A 17500-nucleotide genomic window follows, 5' to 3' on the forward strand; every position below is an offset into this window, starting at 1 on the left:
ACTAACTTACACATGTGTGATGGTATGGGGGTGTATTAGTGAACAAGACATGACTAACTTACACATGTGTGATGGTATGGGGGTGTATTAGTGAACAAGACATGACTAACTTACACATGTGTGATGGTATGGGGGTGTATTAGTGAACAAGACATGACTAACTTACACATGTGTGATGGTATGGGGGTGTATTAGTGAACAAGACATGACTAACTTACACATGTGTGATGGTATGGGGGTGTATTAGTGAACAAGACATGACTAACTTACACATGTGTGATGGTATGGGGGTGTATTAGTGAACAAGACATGACTAACTTACACATGTGTGATGGTACGGGGGTGTATTAGTGAACAAGACATGACTAACTTACACATGTGTGATGGTATGGGGGTGTATTAGTGAACAAGACATGACTAACTTACACATGTGTGATGGTATGGGGGTGTATTAGTGAACAAGACATGGGTAACTTACACATGTGTGATGGTATGGGGGTGTATTAGTAAACAAGACATGACTAACTTACACATGTGTGATGGTATGGGGGTGTATTAGTGAAGAAGACATGACTAACTTACACATGTGTGATGGTATGGGGGTGTATTAGTGAACAAGACATGGGTAACTTACACATGTGTGATGGTATGGGGGTGTATTAGTGAACAAGACATGGGTAACTTACACATGTGTGATGGTATGGGGGTGTATTAGTGAACAAGACATGACTAACTTACACATGTGTGATGGTATGGGGGTGTATTAGTGAACAAGACATGACTAACTTACACATGTGTGATGGTATGGGGGTGTATTAGTGAACAAGACATGACTAACTTACACATGTGTGATGGTATGGGGGTGTATTAGTGAAGAAGACATGACTAACTTACACATGTGTGATGGTATGGGGGTGTATTAGTGAACAAGACATGGGTAACTTACACATGTGTGATGGTATGGGGGTGTATTAGTGAACAAGACATGGGTAACTTACACATGTGTGATGGTATGGGGGTGTATTAGTGAACAAGACATGACTAACTTACACATGTGTGATGGTATGGGGGTGTATTAGTGAACAAGACATGACTAACTTACACATGTGTGATGGTATGGGGGTGTATTAGTGAACAAGACATGGGTAACTTACACATGTGTGATGGTATGGGGGTGTATTAGTAAACAAGACATGACTAACTTACACATGTGTGATGGTATGGGGGTGTATTAGTGAAGAAGACATGACTAACTTACACATGTGTGATGGTATGGGGGTGTATTAGTGAACAAGACATGGGTAACTTACACATGTGTGATGGTATGGGGGTGTATTAGTGAACAAGACATGGGTAACTTACACATGTGTGATGGTATGGGGGTGTATTAGTGAACAAGACATGACTAACTTACACATGTGTGATGGTATGGGGGTGTATTAGTGAACAAGACATGACTAACTTACACATGTGTGATGGTATGGGGGTGTATTAGTGAACAAGACATGACTAACTTACACATGTGTGATGGTATGGGGGTGTATTAGTGAACAAGACATGACTAACTTACACATGTGTGATGGTATGGGGGTGTATTAGTGAACAAGACATGGGTAACTTACACATGTGTGATGGTATGGGGGTGTATTAGTGAACAAGACATGACTAACTTACACATGTGTGATGGTATGGGGGTGTATTAGTGAACAAGACATGACTAACTTACACATGTGTGATGGTATGGGGGTGTATTAGTGAACAAGACATGACTAACTTACACATGTGTGATGGTATGGGGGTGTATTAGTGAACAAGACATGACTAACTTACACATGTGTGATGGTATGGGGGTGTATTAGTGAACAAGACATGGGTAACTTACACATGTGTGATGGTATGGGGGTGTATTAGTGAACAAGACATGACTAACTTACACATGTGTGATGGTATGGGGGTGTATTAGTGAACAAGACATGACTAACTTACACATGTGTGATGGTATGGGGGTGTATTAGTGAAGAAGACATGACTAACTTACACATGTGTGATGGTATGGGGGTGTATTAGTGAACAAGACATGGGTAACTTACACATGTGTGATGGTATGGGGGTGTATTAGTGAACAAGACATGACTAACTTACACATGTGTGATGGTATGGGGGTGTATTAGTGAACAAGACATGACTAACTTACACATGTGTGATGGTATGGGGGTGTATTAGTGAACAAGACATGGGTAACTTACACATGTGTGATGGTATGGGGGTGTATTAGTGAACAAGACATGACTAACTTACACATGTGTGATGGTATGGGGGTGTATTAGTGAACAAGACATGACTAACTTACACATGTGTGATGGTATGGGGGTGTATTAGTGAACAAGACATGACTAACTTACACATCTGTGATGGTATGGGGGTGTATTAGTGAACAAGACATGACTAACTTACACATGTGTGATGGTATGGGGGTGTATTAGTGAACAAGACATGACTAACTTACACATGTGTGATGGTATGGGGGTGTATTAGTGAACAAGACATGACTAACTTACACATGTGTGATGGTATGGGGGTGTATTAGTGAACAAGACATGGGTAACTTACACATGTGTGATGGTATGGGGGTGTATTAGTGCCCAAGGCATGGGTAACTTACACATCTGTGAAGGCACCATTAATGCTGAAAGGTACATACAGCTTTTGGAGCAACAGATGTTGTCATCCAAGCAACGTTATCATGGACGCCCCTGCTTATTTCAGCAAGACAATCCCAAGCCAGGTGTTACAACAGCGTGGCTTCATAGTAAAAGAGTGCGGGTACTAAACTGGCCTGCCTGTAGTCCAGACATTGAAAATGTGTGAAGGCTAAATATGAGGCGGGAGACTGTTGAACAACTTAAGCTGTACATCAAGCAAGAATGGGAAATAATTCCACTTCAAAAATGTGTCTCCTCAGTTCCCAAACCTTTACTGAGTGTTGTTACAAGGAAAGGCCATGTAACACACTGGTAAAAATGCCCCTCTGGCAACTTTCTGCTGCCATTAAATTCTAAGTTCATGATTGTTTGCAAAAAAGAAGAAAGTTTGTCAGAGTGAAGATGAAATATCTTGTCTTTGCAGTCTATTCAATTGAATATAAGTTGAGAAGGATTTGTTGTATTCTCTTTTTATTTAGCATTTACACAAGCTGACAACTTCACTGCTTTTGGGCTTTGTAGAACCAAACATGTTGCCTCAGTGCAAAACGTGACATGTGTTGAAGAGTGTGGGCGTGGCAAACAAACACAGCGTCACTGCTAGCATTAGCACAAAACAAACTAGCAGTCTTCTCCTGGCATCTTTTCTTAAAATAGTCCGGTCTTATCCCAGGTAAAAACTTGCCAAGGTAGAAAGTCCTCTTCGCTGATAAAAGCCTGGAAGTGACAGCTGCGTGTGAGCAAGCTCGCCATGTTTGTCCAAACACTCAACTCTTAAGCCTTCAATTCTTCTTCTGGTCACCTTTGGACCTCAAGTGGTCTTCTCTCAAACGCTAGCTGCTTCTCAATCATCCACACTAGAAAGTTCTTTACCTTCCGTACTAGCCAACATGTTCAAGCACATAAACCTTCTTTTTGGATAATTGTGGACTCCTAACTGCCAGTCCGTGTGCCTTTGATGACGCCCTCCTGCCGCTTTAAAAGGGCGTGTACAGGAAGTGATGTCATCAAAATGGCAGCACACAAAATGAATGAATGAATGAAGTGATGGGAGACATATTTGGTGGGCTAAAAAAGGGCAGATGGGAAAGGGAGCTTTAAGCTTCAAGTAGAAGATCAAACATGGCCTTGATTGCGTCCTCTCCCTGTGCAGCCGCCCGTCCGGAGCCGAGCCCACTCCCAAGTCACGGATCTTGGAGCTTCCTCCCATCAACGCCGATCACGTGGGAGGCTACCGTCTGGCCGCCGCCACCTTTGCTGGAGTGGAGAACAAATTTGGGCTCCACCTGCCCAAATTCAAGTCATCCGGCGTGGCGTCCATCCACCTGCCCGAGCCCGCCACTCCCGCTCAGGCCCCTTAGGAGGCGTCATATCGCCACCTAGATATTTACACTTGCAAAAACCACTACGCCAGTTTCAATGTGGAGGGACAAGAAGAAGCCTGGATGAAGGAGCTGTGGTCCTCAGCTGCCTTGTGTCCTCACTTCATAGAAAAACACTCCTGTATTACCTTTTTGTTTGTCTGCTCTGACCTGCAGGATGAGGACTGTACATACTGTAAAAGTGCACAAAGAGCTGTACTGTACATATTGTAAAGCTGAGCTGAGATGGAAATGTATGCATGGTGGTGTGACAGCAAGACGGTCTATGAGAAGACTTTTTTGTTCCTTTCCTTTGCAATACAGATGAGTGAGACATTAGTTATTGAATTAAAAAGCATATAATTCAGTCATTTTATTGAAATAAATCATCCATATGGTTTTTGATTTTACAACTACAGACTTCTGAGTTTTTATTCCAATGAGGATGATAATAACAATAATACGCTTCTCTGTGCATCTAAATGGGTTTCTCTTTGTCAAGGAAGGAAAGGCCAACATTGAACAAAGAGGCAAACATTTTCACAGTCGGAGGATGAAAGTTTCTTCTTGTAGGAACTAAACTAGCCGAAGGTGAGCAAACTTTGTTGGAGGCAATGAAATCAACCTTTGATGTCTCATTGACCTCCGCCATTGTTTTTTAATGAATATTTCTTCTCATTGTGACTTTGATCACGGGCCTCACGTGAACACAGAAGGAACTTTTCAAATACAAAACCATTTATGCTTGATTTGTGTAGTTGGAACACTTTCTTAAAAGCACTTCTTCATGGTGACTAAATGAATTGGACACAAGTTATTTCCTTCTTTTAAAAACAAAAAGTTGTCAAGGATGGTCCTGGACATGTTGGATGTCTCCAAGTACATTTGACCTCCAGATGAGCCCTTCATCGTGTAAAAAAAAGGGCACTGAATACTCACACATGAAATCTGACTGCCAGGAACTTGAGGTGCCAAATTGTGAGTGTGCTGCTTCATCTTTTATGTGCTGCTTCATCTTTTACATGTCAATGCACGTCCCTTAAAATGTGTGAGCAGCAGAATAAATATGAAATATTGCAGGGCTTCAAATGCAACATTTGTGTTAAATAAATGAGTGCTAGTCTTCTCCAACTTCAGCACGAGGAAGTCTGACAGAAGAATATTCAAGTGTTAGTATAAAGATGTCAGTAGAAAGGTTTGCATATTGTTGAGGAGCAGTCAGGGGAGGCAGGAGCTGCTAGTTGGAGACCTCAATTTCAGCTGGGAACTATTGAGGGTTCGCTTGAAGCAGAAACTACGAGTCAAACACGTGGGAGGTGGTCTCCTGGCCCGGCCATCAGGAGGAGGAGGAGGAGCTGGACAGTCATGAGGAGGAGGAGCTGGACAGTCATGATGAGGAGGAGCTGGACAGTCATGAGGAGGAGGAGCTGGACAGTCATGAGGAGGAGGAGCTGGACAGTCATGATGAGGAGGAGCTGGACAGTCATGATGAGGAGGAGCTGGACAGTCATGATGAGGAGGAGGGAGGAGGAGGAGCTGGACAGTCATGATGAGGAGGAGCTGGACAGTCATGATGAGGAGGAGGGAGGAGGAGGAGCTGGACAGTCATGATGAGGAGGAGCTGGACAGTCATGATGAGGAGGAGGGAGGAGGAGGAGCTGGACAGTCATGATGAGGAGGAGGGAGGAGGAGGAGCTGGACAGTCATGATGAGGAGGAGGGAGGAGGAGGAGGAGCTGGACAGTCATGAGGAGGAGGGAGGAGGAGGAGCTGGACAGTCATGATGAGGAGCTGGACAGTCATGAGGAGGAGGAGGAGGGAGGAGGAGCTGGACAGTCATGATGAGGAGGAGGGAGGAGGAGGAGGAGCTGGACAGTCATGATGAGGAGGAGCTGGACAGTCATTAGGAAGAGGAGCTGGACAGTCATGAGGAGGAGCTCAGCAGGGATGAGTAGTGATGTATGGATAAAGTGTGGTGTGATCAAACATTGGCCAGCTCCTCCGCCTCGTCTCTGTTCTGGTTGATGTCAGCCAGCGTCCTGACGAAGCGAGTCCACTCGTCCGCCTTGGGGACGCAGATTTGCTGCAGGAAGAGACAGAGACAGAGACAGACAGAGACAGAGACAGAGACAGAGACAGACAGAGACAGAAGGTGATCAGGAAGCATTTAGTTGAGAGCAAACAATTAGTTGTGGTCAACCTGAGTTTATCAGGTCAATCACAGCGCAGCATTTACTTCTAAGACCCAGTCCACACAACACAAAAGAGTCTAGAGTTGACAGGAGCTGCACACTTTGTGCATGTCATGAAAACACCAACACACTTCATTTGACACATCACACCTACTTCCTTGCAGCACAATGCATGATGGGAAAACTCCCACACTGATGTTACATGTTTAACAACACACACACACACACACACACACACACATTTGTATATATATATATATATATATATTATATTTGCCCTTCACATGCTATGGGCACCCGGACATATTTGTTCAGCAGGTGCAGCCTCCAGCCTGTAGTTGGATGCAAGATGGCTGAGGTCTCACCTCGCCCACGTCGTACACCTGCACCTGTCCCTCAGAGTCCCCGCTGGCGATCTCTTTCCCGGAGTGAGACCATCGCACGCGGTTCAGCGCCGGAGCCCCCTCCACATACACACTGGCAGTGGGGACCTGAGGAAGACCACATCACTGCATCAAGACACCTTCTTATCTCCTGCAGATGGTGGGCGGTCACAACCTCAGTGTCGTGGTTGAGGTTCCACAGGTCCAGACGTCCAGCCAGGTCCACACAGGCGAACAGAGCAGGGTGTGTAGGAGACCACATGGCATCGTAGACGTAGTCGCAGCTGTCCTCAAACGAGTACAGGGGGCGGGTACTCTGCACCCCATGTTGCTTGGTCACGGTTAGTAGCCAATTTAAGTCATGTGTGTGTGTGTGTGTGTGTTAATAGTATCCAATTAAGTGGTGTGTGTGTGTGTGTGTGTGTGTTAATAGTATCCAATTAAGTTGTGTGTGTGTGTGTTAATAGTATCCAATTTAAGTGGTGTGTGTGAGTGTGTGTTGATAGTATCCAATTAAGTGGTGTGTGTGTTAATAGTATCCAATTTAAGTGGTGTGTGTGTTAATAGTATCCAATTTAAGTGGGGTGTGTGTGTTTGTGTTAATAGTATCCAATTAAGTGGTGTGTGTGTGTGTTAATAGTATCCAATTAAGTGGTGTGTGTGTGTGTGTTAATAGTATCCAATTAAGTGGTGTGTGTGTTAATAGTATCCAATGGAAGTCATGTGTGTGTGTGTGTTAATAGTATCCAATTTAAGTGGTGTGTGTGTTAATAGTATCCAATGGAAGTCATGTGTGTGTGTGTGTTAATAGTATCCAATTTAAGTGGTGTGTGTGTGTGTGTTAATAGTATCCAATTTAAGTGGTGTGTGTGTGTGTGTGTTAATAGTATCCAATTAAGTGGTGTGTGTGTGTTTGTGTTAATAGTATCAAATTAAGTGGTGTGTGTGTTAATAGTATCCAATTTAAGTGGTGTGTGTGTTAATAGTATCCAATTTAAGTGGTGTGTGTGAGTGTGTGTTAATAGTATCCAATGTAAGTGATTAATGTGTGTGTTAATAGTATCCAATGGAAGTGATGTGTGTGTGTGTTAATAGTATCCAATGGAAGTGATGTGTGTGTGTGTGTTAATAGTATCCAATGGAAGTGATGTGTGTGTGTGTTAATAGTATCCAATGGAAGTGATGTGTGTGTGTGTTAATAGTATCCAATGGAAGTGACGTGTGTTTGTGTGTTAATAGTATCCAATGGAAGTAATGTGTGTGTGTTAATAGTATCCAATGGAAGTGATGTGTGTGTGATATTATCCAATGTAAGTGATGTGTGTGTGTTAATAGTATCCAATGTAAGTGATGTGTGTGTTAATAGTATCCAATGTAAGTGATGTGTGTGTTAATAGTATCCAATGTAAGTGATGTGTGTGTTAATAGTATCCAATGTAAGTGGTGTGCGTGTTTGTGTTAATAGTATCCAATGTAAGAGGTGTGTGTGTGTGTTAATAGTATCCAATGGAAGTGATGTGTGTGTGTGTTAATAGTATCCAATGGAAGTGATGTGTGTGTGTGTTAATAGTATCCAATGGAAGTGATGTGTGTGTTAATAGTATCCAATGTAAGTGGTGTGTATGTGTGTGTTAATAGTATCCAATGTAAGTGGTGTGTGTTAATAGTATCCAATGGAAGTGATGTGTGTGTGTGTTAATAGTATCCAATGGAAGTGATGTGTGTGTGTGTGTTAATAGTATCCAATGTAAGTGATTAATGTGTGTGTTAATAGTATCCAATGGAAATCATGTGTGTGTGTGTTAATAGTATCCAATGGAAGTGATGTGTGTGTGTTAATAGTATCCAATGTAAGTGATGTGTGTGTTAATAGTATCCAATGTAAGTGGTGTGCGTGTTTGTGTTAATAGTATCCAATGTAAGAGGTGTGTGTGTGTGTTAATAGTATCCAATGGAAGTGATGTGTGTGTGTGTTAATAGTATCCAATGGAAGTGATGTGTGTGTTAATAGTATCCAATGTAAGTGGTGTGTATGTGTGTGTTAATAGTATCCAATGTAAGTGGTGTGTGTTAATAGTATCCAATGGAAGTGATGTGTGTGTGTGTGTTAATAGTATCCAATGTAAGTGATGTGTGTGTGTGTGTTAATAGTATCCAATGTAAGTGATTAATGTGTGTGTTAATAGTATCCAATGGAAATCATGTGTGTGTGTGTTAATAGTATCCAATGGAAGTGATGTGTGTGTGTTAATAGTATCCAATGTAAGTGATGTGTGTGTTAATAGTATCCAATGTAAGTGATGTGTGTGTTAATAGTATCCAATGTAAGTGATGTGTGTGTTAATAGTATCCAATGTAAGTGGTGTGCGTGTTTGTGTTAATAGTATCCAATGTAAGAGGTGTGTGTGTGTGTTAATAGTATCCAATGGAAGTGATGTGTGTGTGTGTTAATAGTATCCAATGGAAGTGATGTGTGTGTGTGTTAATAGTATCCAATGGAAGTGATGTGTGTGTTAATAGTATCCAATGTAAGTGGTGTGTATGTGTGTGTTAATAGTATCCAATGTAAGTGGTGTGTGTTAATAGTATCCAATGGAAGTGATGTGTGTGTGTGTTAATAGTATCCAATGGAAGTGATGTGTGTGTGTGTGTTAATAGTATCCAATGTAAGTGATTAATGTGTGTGTTAATAGTATCCAATGGAAATCATGTGTGTGTGTGTTAATAGTATCCAATGGAAGTGATGTGTGTGTGTTAATAGTATCCAATGTAAGTGATGTGTGTGTTAATAGTATCCAATGTAAGTGGTGTGCGTGTTTGTGTTAATAGTATCCAATGTAAGAGGTGTGTGTGTGTGTTAATAGTATCCAATGGAAGTGATGTGTGTGTGTGTTAATAGTATCCAATGGAAGTGATGTGTGTGTTAATAGTATCCAATGTAAGTGGTGTGTATGTGTGTGTTAATAGTATCCAATGTAAGTGGTGTGTGTTAATAGTATCCAATGGAAGTGATGTGTGTGTGTGTGTTAATAGTATCCAATGTAAGTGATGTGTGTGTGTGTGTTAATAGTATCCAATGTAAGTGATTAATGTGTGTGTTAATAGTATCCAATGGAAATCATGTGTGTGTGTGTTAATAGTATCCAATGGAAGTGATGTGTGTGTGTTAATAGTATCCAATGTAAGTGATGTGTGTGTGATATTATCCAATGTAAGTGATGTGTGTGTGTGTTAATAGTATCCAATGTAAGTGATGTGTGTGTGTTAATAGTATCCAATGTAAGTGATGTGTGTGTGTGTGTTAATAGTATCCAATGTAAGTGATGTGTGTGTGTGCGTTAATAGTATCCAATGTAAGTGATGTGTGTGTGTGTGTTAATAGTATCCAATGTAAGTGATGTGTGTGTGTGTTAATAGTATCCAATGTAAGTGATGTGTGTGTGTGTGTTAATAGTATCCAATGTAAGTGATGTGTGTGTGTGTTAATAGTATCCAATGTAAGTGATGTGTGTGTGTGTCTGACCTTGGTGCTCCACAGTTTGACTGTGTGTGTGTGTGTGTGTGTGTGTGTGTCTGACCTTGGTGCTCCACAGTTTGACTGTGTGCGTGTGTGTGTGTGTGTGTGTCTGACCTTGGTGCTCCACAGTTTGACGGTCCAGTCGAAAGAAGCAGAGATGAAGAGGTGGGAGAAGTCCACAGGTCCTGCAGCAGTGTGACAGCTCAGGCCTGTCACAGGACCATGGTGGCCCTCAAACACCTCAGTGATGCCCGCCTTACTGGAGGAACACACACACACACACACACACACACACACACACACACACACACACACACACACACACACACACACACACACACACACACAGACAGACAGACAGACACGCTCAAAGCTTGCTTTTCAAGAGAACATTTGAACATTTAAGTGTTTGTTTGGGCCAACTAGTCAGATGACCTCCACATGAAGTTCTTCAACAAAGTAAAACTCACGTGTTGTTGACTCAGTTGCTGTGCTTTGTTCTATGAATATTTAGTACCACTGCTAAATAATACTGTACACCATAGAAAGTGGCCAGCACTTTAATAAAGAAGGTGAGAAACACCTTTGGTTTCAAGAACACATCTCCTAGCAAAGTACAAAGGTGGTCAATGTGTGGCGCTCTACTCATCACCATCTTCACCAACAACTGTAGTGTACTTGATGTTATGAAGTGTACTGTACTTGATGTTATACGAAGTGTAGTGTACTTGATGTTATGAAGTGTAGTGTACTTGATGTTATGAAGTGTAGTGTACTTGATGTTATGAAGTGTACTGTACTTGATGTTGTATGAAGTGTAGTGTACTTGATGTTATGAAGTGTACTGTACTTGATGTTGTATGAAGTGTAGTGTACTTGATGTTATGAAGTGTACTGTACTTGATGTTATACGAAGTGTAGTGTAATTGATGTTATGAAGTGTAGTGTACTTGATGTTATGAAGTGTACTGTACTTGATGTTATGAAGTGTACTGTACTTGATGTTATACGAAGTGTAGTGTACTTGATGTTATGAAGTGTAGTGTACTTGATGTTATGAAGTGTACTGTACTTGATGTTGTATGAAGTGTAGTGTACTTGATGTTATGAAGTGTAGTGTACTTGATGTTATGAAGTGTACTGTACTTGATGTTATACGAAGTGTAGTGTAATTGATGTTATGAAGTGTAGTGTACTTGATGTTATGAAGTGTACTGTACTTGATGTTATGAAGTGTACTGTACTTGATGTTATACGAAGTGTAGTGTACTTGATGTTATGAAGTGTAGTGTACATGATGTTATGAAGTGTAGTGTACTTGATGTTATGAAGTGTACTGTACTTGATGTTATACGAAGTGTAGTGTACTTGATGTTATGAAGTGTAGTGTACTTGATGTTATGAAGTGTACTGTACTTGATGTTGTATGAAGTGTAGTGTACTTGATGTTATGAAGTTTACGGTACTTGATGTTATGAAGTGTACTGTACTTGATGTTGTATGAAGTGTAGTGTACTTGATGTTATGAAGTGTACTGTACTTGATGTTATACGAAGTGTAGTGTAATTGATGTTATGAAGTGTAGTGTACTTGATGTTATGAAGTGTACTGTACTTGATGTTATGAAGTGTACTGTACTTGATGTTATACGAAGTGTAGTGTACTTGATGTTATGAAGTGTAGTGTACTTGATGTTATGAAGTGTAGTGTACTTGATGTTATGAAGTGTACTGTACTTGATGTTATACGAAGTGTAGTGTACTTGATGTTATGAAGTGTAGTGTACTTGATGTTATGAAGTGTACTGTACTTGATGTTGTATGAAGTGTAGTGTACTTGATGTTATGAAGTGTACTGTACTTGATGTTATGAAGTGTACTGTACTTGATGTTGTATGAAGTGTAGTGTACTTGATGTTATGAAGTGTACTGTACTTGATGTTATACGAAGTGTAGTGTAATTGATGTTATGAAGTGTAGTGTACTTGATGTTATGAAGTGTACTGTACTTGATGTTATATGAAGTGTAGTGTACTTGATGTTATGAAGTGTAGTGTACTTGATGTTATACGAAGTGTAGTGTAATTGATGTTATACGAAGTGTAGTGTAATTGATATGAAGTGTAGTGTACTTGATGTTATGAAGTGTACTGTACTTGATGTTGTATGAAGTGTAGTGTACTTGATGTTATGAAGTGTACTGTACTTGATGTTGTATGAAGTGTACTGTACTTGATGTTATGAAGTGTAGTGTACTTGATGTTATACGAAGTGTAGTGTAATTGATGTTATGAAGTGTAGTGTACTTGATGTTATATGAAGTGTAGTGTTCTTGATGTTATGACGTGTAGTGTACTTGATGTTATATGAAGTGTACTGTACTTGATGTTATATGAAGTGTAGCGTATTCGATGTTATATGAAGTGTAGTGTACTTGATGTTATGAAGTGTAGTGTACTTGATGTTATATGAAGTGTTGTGTACTTGATGTTATGAAGTGTACTGTACTTGTTATATGAAGTGTAGTGTACTTGATGTTATATGAAGTATTGTGTACTTGATGTTATATGAAGTGTAGTGTACTTGATGTTATGAAGTGTACTGTACTTGATGTTATGAAGTGTACTGTACTTGATGTTATGAAGTGTAGTGTACTGTACTTGATGTTATATGAAGTGTAGTGTACTTGATGTTATGAAGTGTAGTGTACTTGATGTTATGAAGTGTAGTGTAATTGATGTTATGAAGTGTTGTGTACTTGATGTTATGAAGTGTACTGTACTTGATGTTATGAAGTGTAGTGTACTTGATGTTATGAAGTGTAGTGTACTTGATGTTATGAAGTGTAGTGTACTTGATGTTATCAAGTGTACTGTACTTGATGTTATATGAAGTGTTGTGTACTTGATGTTATATGAAGTGTAGTGTACTTGATGTTATATGAAGTGTAGTGTACTTGATGTTATGAAGTGTTGTGTACTTGATGTTATGAAGTGTAGTGTACTTGATGTTATGAAGTGTTGTGTACTTGATGTTATGAAATGTACTGTAATTGATGTTATGAAGTGTTGTGTACTTGATGTTATATGAAGTGTTGTGTACTTGATGTTATATGAAGTGTAGTGTACTTGATGTTATGAAGTGTTGTGTACTTGATGTTATGAAGTGTAGTGTACTTGATGTTATGAAGTGTTGTGTACTTGATGTTATGAAATGTACTGTACTTGATGTTATGAAGTGTAGTGTACTTGATGTTATGAAGTGTTGTGTACTTGATGTTATGAAATGTACTGTAATTGATGTTATGAAGTGTTGTGTACTTGATGTTATATGAAGTGTTGTGTACTTGATGTTATATGAAGTGTAGTGTACTTGATGTTATATGAAGTGTTGTGTACTTGATGTTATATGAAGTGTAGTGTACTTGATGTTATATGAAGTGTAGTGTACTTGATGTTATGAAGTGTAGTGTACTTGATGTTATGAAGTGTTGTGTACTTGATGTTATGAAGTGTAGTGTACTTGATGTTATGAAGTGTTGTGTACTTGATGTTATGAAGTGTACTGTACTTGATGTTATATGAAGTGTAGTGTACTTGATGTTATATGAAGTGTTGTGTACTTGATGTTATATGAAGTGTTGTGTACTTGATGTTATATGAAGTGTAGTGTACTTGATGTTATGAAGTGTAGTGTACTTGATGTTATGAAGTGTTGTGTACTTGATGTTATGAAGTGTAGTGTACTTGATGTTATGAAGTGTTGTGTACTTGATGTTATGAAGTGTACTGTACTTGATGTTATGAAGTGTAGTGTACTTGATGTTATGAAGTGTTGTGTACTTGATGTTATGAAATGTACTGTAATTGATGTTATGAAGTGTTGTGTACTTGATGTTATATGAAGTGTTGTGTACTTGATGTTATATGAAGTGTAGTGTACGTGATGTTATATGAAGTGTTGTGTACTTGATGTTATGAAGTGTACTGTAAACACACAGGTGAAGCTCCTCCTCGTCTCACGGTGATTGAAGATAAACTGGTCTAGTCTGGTCGGGAGAAGAACTCGCCATGGTTTTGGGTCAGATATTTCCATAATGTCCTTTGTAGTGCAGTCCTGCTGGCTATTTAGTTCCTAGCACGTGACTCAGAGTAACTGGATGCTGTTACATTTTCCCACACTACGGAATGGACCGAGGGTCAAAGAGAAGTCAGGATGCATTTCCATTAAAAAACGTATCGCCGTTAAACAAACTTATAGTTAAGGCGTTAACTTTGACAGGCCTAATGTTACGTTGAAGGTCACCCCATACATACTTGCCAACCCTCCTGGATTTTACGGGAGACTCCCGAAATTCAGCGCGTCTCCTGAAAACCTCCTGGGACAAATTTTCTCCCCAAAATCTCCCGAAATTCAGGCGGAGCTGGAGGCCACGCCCCATCCAACTCCATGAGAACCTGACTCAGCAATGTTGTGACCCTCTTAAACAGGACAATACTGCCATCTACTGTACATAGAATAGAATAGAATGTAAATATATTCTACATTTAAGTGCAGTCAAGGAACATGCATTAGGGAGTCTGTTCTGAAGCCCACAGTAAAGAGACGTAACTTCATCACGTCGCCTGGTTATGGACTCCAACCCAATATATTACACTGTCGACGAGCAAAATGAAGAAAGACGCTTGCAAGTTCCAAAACGATTGGAAACAAGAATTTCAGTTTATCCAGGAGAGTTCGACGGGGAAGGGGTATGTTGCCTGTAAATTTTGTAGAGCAGACTTCTCCAATGAACACGGTGGCCGAACGGATATACTCAGTCATGAACGCTCTGTCAGCGAAGCACAAAGCGTCCGCAGCGCAGCATCCTTCACAACCCAGTATTATGGGCCACCTCGCAAAATGGAGACCCGATGGTGTAACTTATGCTGAGACAAAGATGGCTAAGTTGATAGCTGGAAGCAACATCCCCTTCTCATTTGCGGATGTCTACAACAAATCTATGAAGGATCTGTTCCTGGATTCGGAGATCGCTCGCCATTACGCAAATAGCAGAACAAAGGTTACTGAAATAGTGAAAGGTAAGTGTTGTTGTTGTTTTTTTAAGTAATCAGCAAGGACAGTACAGTTAGTAGAACAACTGTGTTTTTATTACTGTGTATTTGATAGGTGCCGTCGGAAATTCAACTATTTATTTTATTTATATATAAAATAAAATAAATATATAAAGCTAGAATTCACTGAAAGTCAAGTATTTCATATATATATGTATATATATGTACATATATATATGAAATATATATGAAATACTCGAGATGGTGAATTATACTCCTCCCCTCTTAACCACGCCCCCCACCCCAAACACGCCTCCGCCCCACCACAGACCACGCCCCCCCCGAAATCGGAGGTCTCAAGGTTGGCAAGTATGCCCCCAAGAAGCAGGACCACCTGCTGTGAACTCACCTTCCATGGCGACAGGCGGTGTAGACGGAGCCGTCCTCGCTGCCCACCACAAAGTTGTTGACGTCACCCAGGGGGAAGGCCATGGAGGTGACGGCCACCGCCTTGCTCTGCTTGAACACCAGCTCCAGGCTGTCCTGGGAGGGGGGCGGGGCCTCTTACAACAGGGCGTGTCAAGAGTGGGACTCACCTGGGCGCTGGCAGTACCTGCGGCTGGGACAACATGTCCAGGCTCCACGAGCACATCTTGCCGTCTGTGGAGATGCTGATCAGGTTGTTGGCGTTCTGGGTGCCCACCACACTCACGCAGTACACCGGGTGCTGCCGGGGGAGCGGGGAAAGTCTCACTCGCTGTGTGTGTGTGTGTGTGTGTGTGTGTGTGTGTGTGTGTGTGTGTGTGTGTGTGTGTGTGTGTGTGTGCATTACAGTGTGTGCAGCTGCAGACAGGGGGGTTCTCTGGACAGGTGTGCGCTTGTTGCTGCGGTTGTCCCATAAGACGATCTGTCCCGAGTAAGTCCCGCCCACCACCAGGTTGGGGTGAAACTTTGCAAAGCTGGCTGACATCACCTCCGACTGAGCACAACACATGTCACATTTGTTTATTGACATCACCTCCGACTGAGCACAACACATGTCACATTTGTTTATTTGTTTACTGACATGACCTCCAACTGAGCACAACACATGTCACATTTGTTTATTTGTTTACTGACATGACCTCCGACTGAGCACAACACATGTCACATTTGTTTACTGACATGACCTCCAACTGAGCACAACACATGTCACATTTGTTTATTTGTTTACTGACATGACCTCCGACTGAGCACAACACATGTCACATTTGTTTATTTGTTTGTTGACATGACCTCCGACTGAGCACAACACATGTCACATTTGGGTTTACTGAGCATTCATTTCAGGGGTTATTGAGTTCAATGAAAGAAGACTACAAAACATGTACACTATTTGCTGTCTTCAAGACTTTATGCTTGGATGTAGACTAAGCACCACTATTTGTTGTCTTCAAGACTTTATGCTTGGATGTAGACTAAGCACCACTATTTGTTGTCTTCAAGACTTTATGCTTGGATGTAGACTAAGCACCGCTATTTGTTGTCTTAAAGACTTTATGGTTGGATGTAGACTAAGCACCGCTATTTGTTGTCTTAAAGACTTTATGGTTGGATGTAGACTAAGCACCACTATTTGTTGTCTTCAAGACTTTATGCTTGGATGTAGACTAAGCACCACTATTTGTTGTCTTCAAGACTTTATGCTTGGATGTAGACTAAGCACCGCTATTTGTTGTCTTAAAGACTTTATGGTTGGATGTAGACTAAGCACCACTATTTGTTGTCTTCAAGACTTTATGCTTGGATGTAGACTAAGCACCACTATTTGTTGTCTTCAAGACTTTATGCTTGGATGTAGACTAAGCACCGCTATTTGTTGTCTTAAAGACTTTATGGTTGGATGTAGACTAAGCACCACTATTTGTTGTCTTCAAGACTTTATGCTTGGATGTAGACTAAGCACCGCTATTTGTTGTCTTAAAGACTTTATGGTTGGATGTAGACTAAGCACCGCTATTTGTTGTCTTAAAGACTTTATGGTTGGATGTAGACTAAGCACCACTATTTGTTGTCTTCAAGACTTTATGCTTGGATGTAGACTAAGCACCACTATTTGTTGTCTTCAAGACTTTATGCTTGGATGTAGACTAAGCACCGCTATTTGTTGTCTTAAAGACTTTATGGTTGGATGTAGACTAAGCACCACTATTTGTTGTCTTAAAGACTTTATGGTTGGATGTAGACTAAGCACCGCTATTTGTTGTCTTAAAGACTTTATGGTTGGATGTAGACTAGAGTACATCCAGAAAGT

At 40.7% G+C, this 17500-nt stretch overlaps 2 protein-coding genes across 11 annotated transcripts in view; one reads left to right on the top strand and one right to left on the bottom strand.

Annotated features, from left to right (window-relative positions):
- The window catches only part of LOC133568791 (electrogenic aspartate/glutamate antiporter SLC25A12, mitochondrial-like), a 35991-nt gene extending 31515 nt beyond the window's left edge, over positions 1-4476 (top strand). For all 3 annotated transcript variants that reach the window (XM_061920928.1, XM_061920927.1, XM_061920929.1), the window contains exon 18: positions 3856-4476. In XM_061920928.1, coding sequence (XP_061776912.1) covers positions 3856-4063 — 208 coding nt within the window. In that variant the 3' untranslated portion in view covers positions 4064-4476. The remainder of the gene's footprint in view (positions 1-3855) is intronic.
- LOC133568792 (dynein, cytoplasmic 1, intermediate chain 2a-like) overlaps positions 4404-17500 on the bottom strand; it is a 29986-nt gene continuing 16889 nt past the window's right edge. For all 8 annotated transcript variants that reach the window (XM_061920934.1, XM_061920932.1, XM_061920933.1 and 5 more), the window contains 7 exons: positions 16040-16186; positions 15821-15934; positions 15617-15750; positions 10269-10413; positions 6813-6953; positions 6620-6745; positions 4404-6145 (listed from right to left, as the gene is read on the bottom strand). In XM_061920934.1, coding sequence (XP_061776918.1) covers positions 6044-6145; positions 6620-6745; positions 6813-6953; positions 10269-10413; positions 15617-15750; positions 15821-15934; positions 16040-16186 — 909 coding nt within the window. In that variant the 3' untranslated portion in view covers positions 4404-6043. The remainder of the gene's footprint in view (positions 6146-6619; positions 6746-6812; positions 6954-10268; positions 10414-15616; positions 15751-15820; positions 15935-16039; positions 16187-17500) is intronic.

The sequence above is a fragment of the Nerophis ophidion genome, linkage group LG14 (assembly GCF_033978795.1).
Source record: "Nerophis ophidion isolate RoL-2023_Sa linkage group LG14, RoL_Noph_v1.0, whole genome shotgun sequence".
Lineage (NCBI taxonomy): Eukaryota > Metazoa > Chordata > Actinopteri > Syngnathiformes > Syngnathidae > Nerophis > Nerophis ophidion.